Source organism: Choloepus didactylus, chromosome 2 (genome assembly GCF_015220235.1).
Source record: "Choloepus didactylus isolate mChoDid1 chromosome 2, mChoDid1.pri, whole genome shotgun sequence".
NCBI classification, from domain to species: domain Eukaryota; kingdom Metazoa; phylum Chordata; class Mammalia; order Pilosa; family Megalonychidae; genus Choloepus; species Choloepus didactylus.
In genome coordinates, this window is record NC_051308.1 from 102,217,890 (window position 1) to 102,237,447 (window position 19,558).

General features: G+C 39.3%; 1 protein-coding gene across 4 annotated transcripts in view; it reads right to left on the reverse strand.

Moving 5' to 3' along the window:
- The window catches only part of DDR2 (discoidin domain receptor tyrosine kinase 2), a 159,643-nt gene that overhangs the window by 133,162 nt on the left and 6,923 nt on the right, over positions 1-19,558 (reverse strand). For 3 of the 4 annotated variants that reach the window (XM_037825470.1, XM_037825469.1, XM_037825472.1), the window contains exon 2: positions 3,992-4,139. The exons of the other annotated variant lie outside the window; for it this stretch is intronic. In XM_037825470.1, the coding sequence (XP_037681398.1) occupies positions 3,992-3,993 (2 nt within the window). In that variant the 5' untranslated portion in view covers positions 3,994-4,139. The remainder of the gene's footprint in view (positions 1-3,991; positions 4,140-19,558) is intronic. 4 annotated transcript variants of the gene reach the window in all.

Consider the following 19,558-nt stretch of genomic DNA (forward strand, 5'->3'; position numbering starts at 1 on the left):
AGTCTGATATCCGTGAGAAGTACTGACAATAAATATTATAAGTGTCTAGAAGGAAGACCACAGCCCCTCTCATTTATCTTTAAGGGAAGAACCAGGAGCTCTATGCCCCAGGAAGCAAGAACTTTGAATACGTTCCAGCTCAGGAGGAAATTCAAGGAACACTGTTGGCCAGGAGCACTTAACATCATTTTTGCAGGCCACGATCTGAAAATAAAAAAATCTAATGTAATATGAGACATTACAAGGCAATGAAAATTGGAACAGTGGAAATAAGATTCTTACTAGTGGTTCAAGATTTGCTCTGAGGGCAATAGAGTTTGTAGTCAGCCCTTAAATCTACCTTTATAAACTATGAAAATCAAAGCAAAAAGAAGAGATTGAGTTGTTAGAAAACACTGGCTCAAAGTGTCTCACACATATGCATTTTAGATTCCCCAATATTTTTCCCAATAGTTTATTTTTTATGTCACCTCAAATCTGGTTCAGAACTGTGTCCACACTCAGCAAGAGGGGCATCGGAAATGAGCATCTCCAAAAACAGTCATCCTTCTCTCCTCGAACACGTACCACACAGATGCTTAATCCCTAAGATGGCATCCAGATGTCTTAGCTCAGCCAGTCCTCAGAGCTCCCCCCAATCTGGCAGCCTGCCTCCTGTCCAGCTTTATCTTCCACTACTCCTCAACCTCAACCCTCTATTCCAATAAACTGCTATTTCCTCCCTCTCCTCTACTCCATTTGCCCACTGCAGACCTTGTTCACGTTTCCTCTCTCTCCCTAGGTCATTGCAGGTCCTTATCCACTAGGTCAATTCTATCAATAATGACTGACCCACTCCTTTCTCTGTAGCTATAGAAGTCCTGCCTATTGTTCAAGGTTTGGCCCAAGCTCCACACTCTCCATACTCAAGGTGTTCTTTCCTTGACCATCCCAACTGCAAGTGCTCACTCCCTCCTTCTACCATTCATCTCTTTCTGGACACACCATTACCTCCCTTGTGGTGTAGTACTCCTTTTTGTGCCTTCCCTCTCCTATTGTCTCATGAGCAATTTAGGCTGGGGTTATCCTTTTTAATAATTGTGTCCCTTCAACCACTTCTAGAATCCTTTACCCATCATGGCTGCTCAATAAGCATTGCTATTATTTTAGTAAGTAAAAATTTTAGCCGAAGTCCTTGAATCACATGAGTCAATAACAGCTTCTTGTTTTCTAATGTAATATAATTATAAATCTAATGTAATATGAGAAATCATAAGGCAATGAGAATTGGGAAAATGGAAATACGATTATTAATAGTGGCCCAAGATTTGCTCTGAGGGCAATAGAGTTTGTAGTCAGCCGTCAAATCTACTCTTATAAACTATGAAAATCAAAGCAAAAAGAAGAGATTGAGACCTTAGAAAGCCCTGGCTCAAAGTGTCTCAGACATGTAGATTTTAGATCCCCAAATACAAGCCCACCAGTTCTTTTTTCATATTACTGTAGTCCATTGTCAGCTCATGCTTTGCAGAACATTTTTGGAGTTTGTTTATCCAGAGATGTCTAAGTCAACCTCTGACACACCTTACCACCATTCCCCTATGAAGGGCTTGTTTTCTCAGTGTCTAAAAGGCTTTCCCCCTCTCCTGTGATGGCACATGCACAAGAGCTACAGGCTCTCTGATTAGACACTGATCCTACTCTTGCCTTTTCTAAAATTATCCTGGCACAGTCAAATTCCACAATCTTGAATGTTGAGGCTTATGCAGCAATGTGATCATGGTGTCTCATTTATCTCAGCCATAATCTATTGTGTACCAAGTTGACACCTCCCAGGTTTGTTCCTACCACATCCCACCTTCCACCAACCCCACTGCCACCCCCAACTCCAATAGCCAAGGCTCTGCTTTCTTACTGCCCTAGAAAACATTTCCTCCAGGATACATGAAACCAGAACCTCCAATCAAAGAGATTCATGAGAAACACAATTCCTAAGCCACTTGCAATGTATAAAAGACAGCTTCTAACTCATGAAGGAAAATCAGATTACAGATGGAAATGCAAGATTTTCCCTTTAAAGGAGAAATTAATGTTGGCAGAGCTACTCTTTTGAGCTGCCCTCCAGGGATCCTGAAAGATCCATGGTGGGAGAGAAGGGGAAAGGACAAGAGAGTAACAAATGGAGAGAAAGAAACAGAGAAAGAGAGAGAATGAAAAAAAAAAGAGGAGAGAGAAAACAGAACATTGGGCGACACAGAAGGGGGAGGAGGGGGGAGAGAGAGGGAGAGAATGAGGAGCAGAGAAAAAAGAGAAAGGAGCAGAGGGGTAAGGAGAAAGAGGAGAGGAAGAAGGGAGAAGAGAAAGAAAAGAAAAAGGAGCAAAGGACAGAGGTCTTCCTATTAATAAGAGACACAGGAAATCGAGACTTATTAAGCCTTTAAACAAGCTGCAAGACAGTCTTATTGTTCTCTGAAGGAGGGTGAGCCTGGATTGGTAACTGAAAGGACTCTCTCCTGGGAGAGCCAAAGTACTTGAGAATGTTCCAGGTATGATGCTGGGATGGCAGGAGGGGAGCGAAACACTCAGACCAAGCTACACAAGCCAGGGCTATTTATATCACATGCCACATGCTTTGGATATTGAAATAATAAATTCTGGAAATAGTAATTTAAGATTGGGTGGCAGGGGAAGAAAAGACCACAATGATAGTTTCTGAAAGGTAAAGCAGAATGATTCACAGTTAAATAATGTTTGAGCAGCCTAATGAATAGAGAAACCCTGCAATGACTTCTCGTCCGTGGTTCAGCATAGCTATGAATTATTCATTCTGAAATGTATACCATGAAGGATCGGGTTAAGACCTCTTAGCTCCCCAGTGTATCAAAAGGAAGGAAGAAAAGAAGAGAGAGAGGGAGGGAGGAAGAAAGAGAGTCTATAACCCAAGAAGCATCCTGACAGTGAGAAGAAATCTCCCGGACAACGCTGAAAAAATACCACTTTATCCCCTTCTCTCATCCTTATAATCAACCCTCACTCCCAAGGACTTACAGGTGCATATCATTTACTCATTCATTCATTCATTCAACAAATATTATTGAAGCTGTGAGAAATAATAATAAAGTCTAAGTCTAGTCAATGGGTTCTTACTGAACATCTTCCATGTGCCAGATACTGTGTGGGGTACTAGATACAGAACAAAGGAAATAGAATTCCTGCCTTCAAGGAGCTCCAGGCTAGAAAGTCTCAGACACATGAAATCATTAGTTCTAGATTCATTTGGTAGGATTTGACCCTGCTCAAAGATGAATTGAGAAGTCCCATTCAGACCAAAATTCACCTAAAGAAAACTATCTTTATATATGGGAATGCTTCCTGGTTTCCTAATAAATGTTCTGCAATGTGTAATGCTTCCCTTTTTGCCTTGAGTCTAAAGACAGGTATTGTATTCATTTGCAAAAAGTATCCCTGGGTTAGGTTTTCTTATATGTTTAACTCCCCCAAACCTTTATTACTGGTCTCTTGTTCTATTATCCTGGTTTTAGAGGTTCCACTGGGTATTATTTTATACTAAGCCACCTCAAATTATGGCTGGAAGAAAGCAACTTATAAAAAAATACATAAATGAAATTGAAATATTAGAAGAGACCTAGATTTATCCAGGAATGCCAGAAATCCCAGTGGGTCCTGTAGAGGCAGGGAAGGTCCAGGAGCAAGCCAGAACCCCTGACACACTCTACTAGGCCTCTGCTCTGGGGCTCCCGGCAACCAGATACATGGAAGAAGGAAGAGTTCATTGACATTCAAAATCGGGTTTTCTATACAATTGAACACATTACTTTCTCATTTGATAGCAGCTCTAGGCATAGAAACCCTGGGCTCAGCATTTCCTGTGACACTAGCCAAGGCAAGTGAGAAGTTTAAGGGGAGCCACCTTGGGAGCAGATAGTTTCCCCTCCTGCCACAACCCGCCATCTAATGTGGTTACAGGGCTTCAGCAACTCTCCCTACTTACATCAATGAGTGAAGAACATTCTCTGTGGAATGTGATATTCCAGAACAGCTGCCCTCTGCTTCTCTTCAATTATTCCAGCTTCTTTGCCTCAAGCCACAAGCCCTGGAACTTCCTAGATCATTGAACTCCAGACCACTTGTAGATCTCCCTTTATGGAAAGGCAAAAAAGGGAGAGCAATACCTTATTACAAACTTGACTTCATTCAGATTTTCTTTCCTACCTGACATTCCTGTCCACTACTATCCAACATAAGCCTTCCAGGCACCCCATATATTGAAGGAATTTGACATATCCCAGAGGACCTCAAAGACATTTTGTTTGCACGTTATACCCATTTACATTTGCCAATTTAGAAATTAAAACTCAGGATTTTAAAATTTACTAATTCATTAAAATTATAATTGCATATGCACAAAAATTATAAATTTTATGAAAATAACCTAATTTTTAAAAAAATTAGGAAGAAAAGTGACATTGTTTTACATATTTGCAAATCTCTTTAATATTGACTTAACAGAACACAGTTGGTTTCTCATATCTGCTTTTGGATTCAATTTGTTGCCATATCACATGTCATTTAGCCTCTGGAAAACACCATCCTACAATTGTGGGAGAATGAGAGTGAAACACGCAAAAATATCTTAGTATTGTTATGAAACCACCACTAGAAACAATGAAAAGTTAGTCTCACTTCCACCTCAAACTCAGTCCCCCTCCCCAGAAGTAATTTTAGCTATCAGCTCCTTGAGTAGTCTTCTAGAGCCACGCTCACATTTATAAAAATACAGATGCATAGTTCTTTTAAATTAAGAATTAGTATACTGTACATTTCACCTTGGCTTTCCTGTTACACATGTTGGGGAAAGTTTTATATCAGCATATGTAGTTACCTCATTCCTTTTCACTGAATTATTGTGTTCCACTGAATGGATACAACAATATACAACTATATGACTGTATAACTATGTAACTATGTGTGTGTATGTGTATATATATGTACATGTTCTAAATCTATATCCCATCTAGATCCAGATCTATCTTTCTACATCCACGTCATATCCATCTCTATCTATATCCATATATTTGTCTATTTCTGTATCTAGCTCTATCTATCTGTAGTATATCTATCTCTATCTCTCATCTACGTCTATAATATCTGTATATTGCCACACAGTTAAGGTAGGTTGCTGAATGGCTACTATAAGTTATCAATTTCTTTTGTCAAGGATTCAAAACTTAATGGGAATAAGTGGCCACACAAAGCAAAATCAAATGCCACATATCTTAGTACAGCTTTTCCCTCACTTCTAGTTCCCTAACATGACAGGCAGCTGAAGTCTTCCAAATTTGAGAAAACAGCCAAACTTAACATACTACTGCCCTTTTATACTAGGGACTTAACGCACTATTACAGAAAAAATTTGCATTAACCATCTCTGTGCCTGTGTTTACAGGAATGCTTACAAGCATCAGCCTCTCTTGGTTCTTGAAACACACTATCATCAGCACCATATCATCATTAGGAAAGAAAGCAGGGTCATGCCTCAAGTGTCCCAAACAATATTTCTGAGAGCTGTTTCCCTGCCATACTAAGGTGGCAAAAGGTTAACTCTCTTTTTCCACAATTTCCCTGGCAAAGATGCTAAAGCTCTGCCTCATATTGCCAATTTGGCCCAATCTCATCACAGGCCTCAAATGCTAACATTGATGCAGACCATCTGGGAACATTTCCTCACTCGGACATTTATTAGCTATACAATCTTGGACAGGTTACTTAACGTCTACTTACTTGTAAAAGAGAGATTATGATACCTATCTGCAGTGGTTTGAAGCTGTATTTACCCCAGAAAAAAACATGTTCTTAAATTTAATCCTTTCCTGTGGGTGTGAACCTAGCGTAACTGGGACATTTTGATGAAGTTGCTTCAGTTAAGGTGTGTCCCATCTCAAACAGGGTGGGTCTTAATCCTATTGCTGGAGTCCTTTATAAGTGGAATGAGATTCACACAGAGAAAGAGAAAGTCATAGGAAGCAAGAGGCTGAAACAGAACCCGGAAGACAAGAAAGAGACCACGAGATGCAGCCATGTGCCTTGCCATGTGACAGAACAAAGGATTGCTGGCAGCCAGCCCCAGAACATCACAGTCTTTGGGGACAAAGTATTGCCTTGTTGATGCCTTGATTTGGGCACTTTCCTGGCCTCAAAACCATGAGCAAACAAACTCCCATTGTTTAAGCTGAACCATTTCATGCTATTTGCTTGAGCAGCCTAGGAAAATAAACCACTATCTTACAAAGTTGTTAGAAATAACTACAAATAAAATGTGTCTAGCACATACACAAAGTAGGTCCTCAGTATCTAATAAATGTTAGCCTCCCCCACCCCTTTTATAGTTCTATGAATGGAAATGTGGTGTGGGACTAATCTTCTGCCTTCGGCTGACCTGGCTTTTCAGGGAATTCCAGTAGTCTGGTCTTTTAGGAAGTCTGGAGATACATGGGACTGGGGCAAGAGAAGATGGTAGAGGATTTTGTTTTCAACAAAAAAAGAATTTCTTGAGAAGTCTGCCTTCCTGTCTAGTTCCAAATGAGAGGTCCAGGTCTGCTTTCCCTCTTTCTTCCTTTCCATGCTAGGAAAACGGTACTAACACCTGCATTTCTGCTTCAGGGTTCTAGCCTGCCTCTGAAATTACATAGCTGTCTATGGTTTGCATTTATAAGTCCACAGAACTTAGACAAAATCCATCCAGGCCTGGGGAAGCCCCTCATGTGAAAATGAGGAAAGAGAAATTAATTTCTGTACAATTTACAGGAGTAGAACCAGCCCCTACAGCAATTACAGGACAAATGTATTACCTCCATTTACAGAAGAGGAAACTGAGGTTTAAAGACACTAAGTAAATTCCCCCAAGGTATCACAGCTAAAAAGGGCAGAGTCAGAATTCCAAACCAGATCTGTCCTACTCCAAAGCCCACGTTTTCACCCGCTTCATCATATGATAGATGCTCCAACTAGAAAGCTACCACCCTGCCATGCCATAGCAAGGCAAGTGCTCATGTTAGAGATGGCAGCATCTCAAGGAGAGGCAAATCACCCTTAGCTCTTAAACTAATTGATTTTACTAACTCAGAACTGTAACTAAAATCAAAACCAAAATTCTTCAGAAAGTCATCCTTCAACTAGACATGAAAGCAAAATAACAAAACACTAATACCAAGATTTTACTAGTTTTAGATTTGTAGATTATTTTATTTTATTAGTATTTGATTCATTGATTAATTATTACAGCAGTAGATTATTTTATTGACAGATTATTATTTTGAAAAGTAGATTAATTATTTAAATATTAATACATCAAAGTTTCTGAGCTCCTAGTATGGAGATACCTAGGTGATATAAAAATGAGGAAAACATATTCATTCATATAAATTATTTAGGTTGGTGGAGTAACACATATAAAAGGAAAAGGGCTAAAAGAAGGAGAAATCAAGCCACTTTCATGTTCAGGGAAGACTAATTGAAGGAGTAAGGTAAATACTAAATAACACATCAAAGTATCTGAGCCCATAGTATGTGCTGTAGGTGATATAAAAATGAGGAAAACATGTTCCTTCATATACATTATTTGAGTTGGTTGAGTAATGCAATAGAAAAGGATAAAGGCCTAAAAGAATGAGAAATCAGCCAGTTGCATGTTCAGGGGAGACTAATTGAAGGAGTAAGGTATCATTTGAGCTGATTCTTGAAATATAGCTAAGATTTAGTCAGGTAGAAACAGTGAAGATGAAAATCTAAGAAAAAGGAACAAGTTAATACAGGCAAGTTATAGAGCGAGGTGATCAATAAAGAGTTGGCTGGAGGACAGAAGCCTGTAGGTAATTGAAAACAAAGCACTCAGGGCAGTGAATGCTTGGAAAAAGTGAGTGCCAGTGATCCAGGAAAAGCTTTGGAAAAGAGGGATGGTGATTCAGAGAAGATTTAGAAGGCTTAACCTCGCACGTAGGATGCTATAGAAAAGGAGAGACATGGGATATAGTGACCAATTAGAGCCTGACTTAGAATAATGACATCAGGAAGGGAAAAAAAGTAATGTAGAGGTATAGCCAGGTGGACTGACCAGTGACTGGCCTCTGGAGGGGAGAAGGAAGGAAGAGTCAAAGAAGATTGGGTTTCCAGCCTGTGCGTGACCAGGAGCACGGCACTTTTAACAAAACCAGGGAAAACCCAAGCAGGAATTGATTTGCAAAGGAAGAAAGTGAGTTTGGTTCCCTTAGAATGCAGACAGGTGGACACATCCAGCAGAGAGGTAGAAATTTCTTTCTGACATTCAAGAGACAGTTTGGTGGTAGAGGCATAGATTTGAATTTCAGTTATATAAAGGCAATAATTGAAGCCTGGGGAAGACGAGAAGAAAACTGAAGTCAGAACCCTGGGGGCCATCTGCATTGAGTGGTGGGAGAGGAACTTCCAGGTAAGATCCAGAGGACAAATTAAAAATAGTTCCTCCTTCCAGAACATCGGGAATCCATGAACTCACCCAGCTCCCTTTACTTCACAGATGAAGAAAACCCAAGCCCAGAGAGATAACAGATTTATCCAAGGCCTCAAAGCTACTTAGTAGCAAAGCTGAGACTATATGGATTAAGTGACCATCATGAATGCTTATCGCCTTAGAAACTGGGGTAGTTGCGCAGGCACTATATGACACTGTTAGAGAAGCCTGAGAACGAACTAGAGACTTCATTCCTCTCTGCTATGTAACTGTGCCCAACCATATAAACAACTCAGAGTTTAAAACCACATCTTATACATCTTTTTGTTGTTGTCCCCTCTACTCTCACTTTCCCCACCACTGCCCCCCAACTCCGGTGTTATTAAAGAGTAGGAAAATCACCAGTTGTTTTCCTCTTTTCAGTATGTACATGAGTACAAAATTTGGGAGCTGAAAAGAATTTGAGTCCATCTAGTATTAGTATGACTCCTGTGGAAACTGAGGCCCAGAGAGATTCAACTATTGCCCCAGATCATCAGTTAGTGGTACAGCCTGTATCAATATTCTGGGCTCTAGTTTCTCTCCATCACCCATCAATATTTAATGCAAGAAACTACCTAGTCCCTAATTTCTCAAAGCATACACTGTGCAGTCTTCTCCTCTTAAAATGCTTCTTTTAAAAAGAGCTCCATGGTCTAATAAGTTTGCAAAACATCATAAACTACTCCTCTCTTGGAAAGTCAAACTGCTTATTACCATATTAAAGACAACGGGAAGTCCTGCAGTAAAGATACCTGATTAATTCTCTAACAACATTTCCCATACTTATTTGGCCACAGAATTCTGCTCCTTGACCCACCGCTCTTGTTATCTGTTTAAAAAAAAAAAATTACCCAGTGTCCAAGGATTGTACCTTGGGGAACACCACCTTATTCTCTTTGGCAAGTTTCATGTTGTAGGCCTCAAGCAGAAGTTTCACTATTGAGAGGTCCTCACTGTGGGAAAGGAGAGGAGCTGCAATGAGAAACAAGAGGAAAGAGAACCAACAAAAGGTCCAGTTCCCTTCCAGCTCCATCTGCTAGGCCAACAACAGAGGGTACAACAGCTCTTTGAGGCATTTTAGCTTGGGGATCCTGATTTTAAGCTTATAATAAGCTTTTATTTTTTTAATAAAATAAAGATAAAATTGGCTTATATACAAATGTCTTCTATTGAAACAGGCATCACAAAGCTCCATCTACCACTGAAAAATGAAAATGAACAGACTTTTTCCAGGATAAAAGTTGACTCTTGCTTTTGCTAAAAAAGGATACTTTGTATAATCTAGTGCTTCCTAGACATCATGAAGCAATAAAATTATTTTTTTTAAATGGGGGGGTGGTTCTACATACAAGTACTAATTTTTAAATTTTGCCAAATAAACTCATTAACATCCCTCCACAAATATTGTCTCCATCATTACATAAAAACAGGACATTTTAACACACACTTGTGGGAAAATGGCTTTTTAGGTACACATATACTCCATATCAGCTAATGGGCAACTTCACTCTGCTGCTTCCCCACCATTATCTTGTCAGTGTACTTCAAGTTACTTCCATATCAGTCCTAGCTTTTCCTTTCTCTCTCCACCACCCTGTTCCTAACACTATCACCTCCCATCTGGATTACTGAAAGCAGCTTCCTAACTAGTCCCCTGCCATGACTCTGCCCCCGCAATTTACTTTACATGCTGCTGCCTCGTTAATCTTCTCAAAGCACCATTTCATCTGCCTTAAGATAAAGAAAAATGTTCAAGACTCCACAACTTCCAAAGCTCTCAATGTGATAAAACACATCTGGGCGATGCTATTTATCCGTGCTCTCCAGGGCAAATTTCTCACCACCCCAGGCTCATCTCCTCACTGCTAACTGAGCCAGCCAGCTACAAGAAATCCGACTGCCAAACCTCTGCTCTCCTCTGCTCTTTGCTTCCAATTCTATCCAATTCTTACTCAACTTTCAGCATCCTGCTCCAGTCCCCTGGCTATACAAACCCCTCTACACACTCTTGCAGACACTGTGCAGCTAGCCCCACATTTACCTGCATTGCTCTTTTACTGTTTCCTGACTTTTTAAACCAATAATAAACTCAAGAAGGGAAAGGATCATGCTTTATTCATTGCAAGGCACTTAGTAAGTACCTAAAGAATTCTTTCTGAATAAATAAATGAATCCATATTGACCCCAGAACTATGTGTTAAGCAGAAAATTTTAATTCTGCAAAACACTAGGGAAACTAACCTTCTTTTTCTGGACCTCTAAAGCTTTTAAATCTTTCTAGTTCAATTGTTCTTAGTTCTAGAAAATGGAGAGATTTGTTTTATTCCATCCTGGAAAACCCAGGGAGAATTTTTTTTTTTTCTTATGGACAGAGCTGTGTTTTCTGCCACCTTCTTACAGGCTCCTTGCCACAGTTGGCCTCCAAGAGGGAGAGTCTAGACTGAGTATATTAAGTGATATTTAAACACGTATCTCTAAATTTTCCAAGGGTCTGGCCAAAAGGTTCTTCTCAGGAACACATGCTCTCTTGACAGTTGTTCCTTCACTCATTCATTCATTTTTAATTATTGGGCAAACATTTGGTGAGCAAGCCCTTGAGATACAGGATGAATAAAAAACAATCACCATCCTTGAGATGCCCACTGTCTGATGCAGTTTCACACAAAATGTGGCCAGAGGAGCACCTGCAACAGAATCACCTGGGAGAAGTTGTTAAAAAAATACAGATTCCCTGGACACTGTGCAGAAAATGTCTTATCCAACAAAGCTGGGATGAACCCCAGGATCTGCATTTTTAACAAGAAATCCATATGATCTTGATGCATGCTAAAGTTTGAGACCCACTGTTCTTATGGAGAAGACAGGCATATAAGGAGATAAGTATAAAAGAGTTGTGCCTACTTGCAATAAAGGGGATATTCACAATGTATATTAGAGGCTCAAGAATAATCTAGTACTGGGTATGAGTTGGGTGCTGGAAAGAAAGACCTGGGTACAAATTCTGGTTCCACCACTTGCTTGCCCTGTTGTTGACCCTCTGTTGGTCTCATGTGCTCTCATATGTAACATGGGAAAAAAGCCCCCTCACACAATTATTGTAAGGTTTAAGTGAGCTTATGTATGTAAAGTAGTTAACTTAAATCTTGATACATAATAAACAGTCATCAACCAGAAGCCATCTTTATGATTGTTATTTTTAATTATTAGTGAAATTTAAAAGAAAGAGGGCTGATCAGAAAAGTTTTCCTGAGAAAAATGGAGTCAAGTTAGTTCTAAGGCAGCATCTCTTAAAGTATAAATGCCCTCTTGCAGTCCATAAGACTTGTAGAATTTTTTAAATGCTATGTATTCGATTCCATAAACTGAAAATTTTAATACATGCAATTTCAGTGCTAGCATTTTCTTTTGTGTTTACAATCATGTAAATGCCAAATAAAAGCCAGGTCAAGTCAAGAACAATCTAGAAACAGAGGAAATGGTGGGAAAATTGAGTCATCGCATGGCATGGGGAAGTTTAATCTGCCAAGCCCTGGCAGTCAACACCATGGTCATGCTGCAAGCAAACGTGTGATTTTGTCTCTGACTTTTTTCCTACCAACACATACCAGTTCATAAGGAGTAACCTGAAGAGTACATACTCAAAGGAGAATGGTTCTGTCCCAGATTCTAATAGTAATTGGATTAGATACCTGTTTAGTACCTGTTTCAATGTCACCACAATGCTAACCTAATGTTTAAATGAACAGACAATTTAAGAAATTATCAAATGATACCTCATTAAATCTGACATCTGATGATTGCTTACTAGCAGTTTTGGTTAAGTATGAGATCTGATTCTTCCAAACTTACATAGAAACTTGAGGCATTAATAACAGTTCATTCAACATACTTACACCAATAGGCAATCTCTGCATGAGTATTAACAAAGTTTAAATAACAAACCCAGACGAAATACAGGCTAGGCCCCAAGGCTACGTGGTTCCACTGTCTGTCTTCAACCTCCACACTAGTGATTAGTTTCAACAAAACCACACCATCTGTCACATCAAAATAATGCTTATAAATGAAACCTTATTGAGTTTATAGTTATGCTTATTTTATTTATAAATTTGCTTTAGTTTTGTAGTTGCATAAGTATTATAAGAAGCCTATACTAGTTTTACGTTTGTATATATTTTAATAACACCCTAATAATCAATCATCCTGAGGATCTGAAAAAAAAAAAGTCTCCTTAAAATAGGTCTATATATTAGACAATCCCAAGGGTAGGTTCTTCGAGAACTAAGTCTATTCTTCTTTCAGCAGCTGTCTTCCTTGAAAAAACTCTGCCCCTGCCCATTTGCCAGGAGTAAGCAACAAAGAATCTGATCCATCAGGAATCCATGACCAAAGTCACCCGTGCAGCCTGTATGCTCATACATCCTCCAGCTACTGCTCCATGAACTTCCCTTTCCACTGCACCCCACATTGCTATTAGCAAAGCCATTGTTTTAGAGGAGTCAAGAGAGTATCTCCTTTGAATGTGGAACCCCATTTACCTTACATTTGAGGCTCTTTAACTGGCCCCAAGAACTGTGGTTAGGAACTGTTGAGCTCTGCCAAAAAAACAGAAATGGCATGGGTCTAGCTATCTAGATGGTTTCTCACCACTCTTATCTAACTCTCATTTTACTCAAAAGGATGTTTTAACACCCCATGATCAGATGGCTGGGTGGTGAGTGTTTTTTTCCTAATGCCTATTGCTGAAATCATGCAGTGGTAACAATAATACTTCATCATAAGGATGGATTTTAAAGCATTTTCGAATAGCATTATAGTCTTCTCTCAATATCTCTGAGGAACTGTGGATGAGTAAATGCAAGAACAAGTTGTGGATGACAATAATGGTTTATGTTCCTGTGTAGAACTCAACCAAGACCTTTAGAAGCTCCAGGCACTGAAATTATTAACATCTTCCCCACTCCCACCCCACCACAAACTTCGTGACAAAAAACAATGTTAGGTAACATTAAGTACAAGGACATTCAATAACATTCCTGTCTTTTTCATTATGACTACTTCAGTACTCTTTTGGAGTATCAAACATCAATTTATTTCCAAGGGAAATTGGAGGTGCCTTTTCTACAGCCCTCAACACATGCCTTTGGTGTAAAGCAAGGTTGTTTAAGTGTATCCAGTGTTTCCACATACCACACTTGTACCAAGATCTCATTTGTTACTTACAGTCTGTAGATAACAAATATGGAGCCTTCCTTAATGGGCCATACTCTGCTAATTTTTTCCTATTTAACTACGAAGAACTTTTTCACCAGACCCCTCCTGCCCCACCCCTACCCATAAGGAGGGCTTAGATCTAAAAATCTGTGAAATTCCTTTCAGCCTTCACACTACTTAGTAACTTTTTACTTCCCTTGAGGAATCCACATAAGTCTAGAATTTGCAACCCAAAATGACATCCAAGCTTAACATTCACCCTTTGGTAATGAATGACTGAACAAACAACTTAGAAAAAGTTCACCTCCAAAAGTGATACTAAGCAATAGTTAATTTGCTTTTTATATAACATTAAACGTTCAAGTGAGAAATGTTTAAATAAAGCTGTTTTGTTTTTTGTTTTTTGTTTTTTTCATGAAGGAGATATCAGGGAAGAGTGCCCATTCAGTGGAGGAGGGTAAGGTGAAAGATAAGAAAATCTACTATTAGAGGTCTGAACCTGTCCACAAGGAGCACAATTAGGTAAAAGACACAGGCTCTACCCATAGTCAAACTGGGGAAAAACCAAATCTGGGGCTGTATCCCGAAATCTAGAATGACTAATCATCGCCCTCTGGGAATAACATATTAACTGCTTTAAAGAGAGAGAGAGAGAGAGAAGCTCTGCATGCATTACATACCGAATTTTGCACCAAGTATTCAATGTGAGTTTATTTATTCCTTAACGTTTGTACTCATGAGGAAATTAGTGCCTTTCTTCAGTTTTCACAACCAAGAAGAAGCAGGATTTGAACCCAGTACTTCTAATAGTTCAGACCATTTCTCCCTGATCTAGCTCTCTTGAGACGCTGATCTTGCAGCATAACCCATTAGTAGGGATTTGTTGGGCACCTCTGGATCCTCAAAGAATATAATGGATGAGACTCCAATTCCTCTCCTCCAGCAATTTTCTCAACAACAAACAAGCATTTTATATGTGCTAAGCTTATTACAAGTGCTTAATATAAGTGCTTAATGTAATATATATTTAGAACTCAGTAAATACTCACATATTACATTATAAGGTGAGTTTATTGAGATCACCTAAGATATGACACTTGCTAAACTAGGCAAAATTGACCAAAAGAACGAAGGATTCGAAAGAGTAAGAACTGGGTTGTCTGGAGTATCTAGACCTTAAACTGGCCTTTAAAGAAGGGTGGTATTTGGTTAAAATAAGAGAAGAGAGAAGAATATTCAGAGTTCATGGGGTAGAGATTAAAATGGAGACCACAGTGATTCAAGGCTTAGCTGTGAAAGTAAATATGGGGGTGGGAGTGCTGCAGGTGACAGTGATTGGCAAAATTGAATCAGAAGATTTAGAAATCTTACATTGCCCTATACAGATAAGAAAATTGAAGTGCAGATAGGTTTAAAAAAATATTTGCACAAAGTCCCACTGCTAGTAGGTGGCAAAGTTAAAATCAGAATCTCACCCTTTTAAGCACTAATCCATCACTCTTTCTACCATACCATGATTTTAAGTGAGAATATTTGTATGTCATTTTAGTTAAATCAGTTTAAATGACTATACTTTCAAGAGATAATTGTTATAATTTGAATAATGCAATAAGAAGATTTCCCAAATATCTGCTATGAATCTGTTGACTTAGTCCTTCTCAATAACTTTAAAAGTTTCTGCTTCATTTAGCTTTATTAGATAAAATAATATTGTTCATGTTTTGGATACAATGGTAATAATCATCTGAAAAACAAAATTAATCATTTTCAAAAATAAAAGCTAACGATTACAACTATATTAAAATATCTGCCTTCAAACCAGAAGGAAGTAATTGAGAATGAAATCCGAGTGTTAGGATGTTGGGATTTGGGGGGAATTTACTCTTAATTTCTTTTGATATCATTTTAACATCATTATCTCAATTTAAATCTCTATACAAAGCACATGTCTTGGTTTTCCATAGCTGTTATGACAAATACCACACAATGATTTGGCTTAAACAAGAATCAAATCCCCAATCAAGGCATTGGCAACACCATGCTTTCTCCCCAGGCTCTGCAGCTGCTGGTGCTGGCTTGCAATAATCCTCGGCCTGCCTCGCTGCCTTCCATCAAGTGGTAATCTCTCTTTACTTGTGTCTGCTCTTCTGTTTCTGTTGACTTCTGGCTTTTCTTTATAAGGCCTCCCAATAATATGGATTTGTAACCAAAAAGTTAGGATTTAAGAACTAATGATGATTACTAAATCTTTATAGAGATATTCCTTTTTACTTTGGTATATAAGAGTAGACAGAGGAAAATATCTGAAACCTGAACTGTAATCCAGCTGCCTTGATCTCTGATAATGATTGTATAGCCTTTATCTTATGTCCTTGTGATTGTATAAACCTTGTGACTAACCTTCACTTGTACCCATTTATCCAGTTTTTTACTTTGAAGCCATGATCACTGAAGACAGCCCCAAATGTTTATTAATGAAGGGTCTTGGGTCAGCCCAGAACCAACCCACCCCAAGTCCAAAGTTAACTTGATAACCAAAGCTGGATCTAACCAAAATGGGCCTGCCTGACATGCACAGTAGCTGAGACTTTAATCTACATGTCACCTATACTTCATTACACTAAAAATCACACCCATCAATCATATTAAGGCTGCCATTATTACATATGTTCTGTAACTAAGCATGTAATCAATCTGCACATGCTCAATAATTAGATAACCTCTAATTACATAATCTGGAGCCAGTGTACTCATTATTCTAAAACCTGCCCATCTTTTGATGCTTTAAAACTATCAGAATTATTGCAGCTCGGGGAAACAGATTTTGGACCAATAGGCCATCTGTTCTGCTTCGTGCCTAGCAATAAACTCTCTTTGGAGCCCCAGTGTCTCAGGAGTTGGTCATTTGAGTGCATTGGACAAAAGAATCCACCACCTTGGTCTGATAACAGATTGAAGCCCACCCTGATTCAGTTCGACCATACCTAAATAGGATTATAAATGATTCTATTCTCAAACAAGTCTACACCTTAATTGATAAAACATCTTCAAAGCATCCTATTTACAAATGGGTTCATACCCACAGGAATCTGCATTAAGATCAAGAATATGTCTTTTGTTGGGGGCTCCTGATTACATCTACCACCGTACACATTTTAAAATTAGAACCACATCTGCCTCAGGAGCAATTAACTACTTATGAGTGAATTTAACTCCCACTGCTCTCTTCTTTAGACCAATTTGCTCCACAGACTCCCAAGAGAGCACACCCCACAGGACAAGTTCCAGCAGCCCTTAAAACCTTCACCACTCCCCTAAGTTTTATTTCCCTCTGGGAAGTTCCAGCATCACATGGCACGTTGGTATAGCTCCTACGGGGACTTCCAAGGTGAGCAACACAAGTGGCATGTATTGATGTGAGTAGTACTTTAAAATTACCAAAATAATCCATATACACACAAAAACACTTCTCCAAACATACTTTCCAAACAGGATGTGGGAGTTTGGTTGGTTGGTTTTTTTGTTAGTGTCTTGATTTAGATGTAGGATGAGAGCCATGTTTATGATGATCAAGACGATGGCAACAAAGGTCATAATGATGATAAGAAATATAGTGACAATAAAGAAGATGGGACTAGCAATGATGGTCTCTACCTTAATTGCCTACACTGTTGTCTCCTTTATCAGAACTCCAATAATATTTTACCTGCTTTTGCAATTTTCTCTAGTTACTGTCATATGTGGCTATTGTTTCCCAAGTTTCTAAGGACGGGGATTATGTCTTCTACTTCTGGATTCTTCATTTTCATTCATTCATATATAAACCAAATACATACAAGGCTCAAAGCTGGCCTCTTTGCATATCTAAGGACACCTATTTCTCTGAACAATCCTGTGGTGTGAGAAAAATGAGACTGAGAGGTGAAGTATCTTGTCCAATGTTACATGGCTAGTAAGTGGTGGCAAAACCAGAATTTAAAACCCATGTCCTTTCTACTGTGAAGGTGTTTGGATGTGTTCCTGGAAGAAGTAGAATTTGATGGGTGAAAGCTATTGTCCTAGAAGAATGTTGTTGTACTAAGGGATGAGCTAAAGTAAAATTGCTGGGCTGGTGCTATGTGGCCGGACAAAGGTAACCAAAACAGCAGTGCTAAACTAATAATAAAAATAATCGTCAGCATTATTAACAACATGCCAAGCATTATGTTAAGTATTCTGCAAATGGCAATTACAAAACCTATTAGATGGGAATTATAAACCCTATTTTACAGATTGGGGAACTGAGGCTTAGAGAGCTTAAGCAGCTTGCCAACACCACATAGCCAGTGAGTGAGGAGGTAGGATTGGAAGCCAAGTCTGCCTGAATCCAGGTCTGAAAGAGCCTGGAGCCTGGACAAGCTTTCACTTAAGGGGAAAGGGAAACTGTGTACATTATAAGGAGGTCTCAACCAAATTCAGATAAACCACCTAGAGGAGGGAGCTGCAAGAAGAACAGGGTGGCATTGCTGGTTAAATTCTTTAAAGGACAATTGGGGGAGGGGTATGTGACCACTCTCTCCATAGAGTTTCCTTACCCCATGCTAAGGAGTACTGAACAACAGATTTGAGATTTATTGACAGAGGTTCTCAACCCTGGCTCACGTTATAACCACTAGGAGAACACTTGAAAGTACTGATTCCCAATCCCCAACCCCAGATATTCTGATTTAATTGGCCTGGAATTCTTTAAGTTCTAACTTGGAGGCCCTAATTTACTGGTGAGCAGCCCTCATTATGGATAGTTGCTGAATTGGGAGAAGATGCCTCACGGAGGCCTGGGGTGGGGGTGGTGGATGCATTTCTAGACTGGCTAGTCGTTGTGCTGGGAGAGAGTCAACACAAACGTTGCATGACTTCAAACAGGGTGAGAAAAATGAAGAAGCCGATGTGTGTGTGTTGTGTACAGGTTACCATTTATGTGAGCTGGCATAAGGCATTAGCATATGTCTGTGGAGGTCCATTTTTAGATGGGAGTTTGCTTTCTGGCTGCCTGTGAGACGTGTTTGGGTTGTGTATTTGAGGTGTGGGTGATGTAAAGTGGCTGAAAGTGGATCTAGTGAAGGAACATGGGAAGGACATCTGAGAGTTAATGCTATTTTTAAATGATATGGCATTAATGTGGGGGAGGGGCTACTCTGATTTTTCAGTCTGGCTATTAAAAATCCATTCACACAGGATGTCACCGAGATGGTGGAGTGAGACAACCCAGGATTATGTCCCCCCAAGGAAGCTTTAAACACCAAGCGAAAACTGGCAGAACCATCCTTCTCAAGAGTTCCAGAAAACAGTTAAAGGGCTGTAATAACAAGGAGAGCCCCAAATCATTGTTCTATAGGTTCTTGTTAAATTGTAATTTGAAAGTTATCACATTTTTGCATATATGTTATATTTCACAATAAGGAAATAACTGAAACTGTGGAACTGTAACCCATAACATTCTTTGAAATTTGCTAACTACTTGTTAAATTGCACTTGGAAAGTTATCACTTCTATGTATATATGTTATATTCCACAATAAAAAAATATGGCAACAAACAAATAAATAAAAAGGCACCATTGCTGGCTTTTCCCCCAACCCCTCCCCAGCTCAGTGTGGAGTCAGCTGGCATTCCCAGTGCAGGACCCTATCCCAGTTCCAAAGGGAGCAGAGTAACCCTTGTGCACATATTAGGATATGTGTAGGTCTGTGCCAATCTGTCTGGTGGCAGAATGAAGGTCTGAATCAAGACAACTGTCACAGGTACACTGTTCCAGAACTTGCCCTGCATGTTGAAGCAG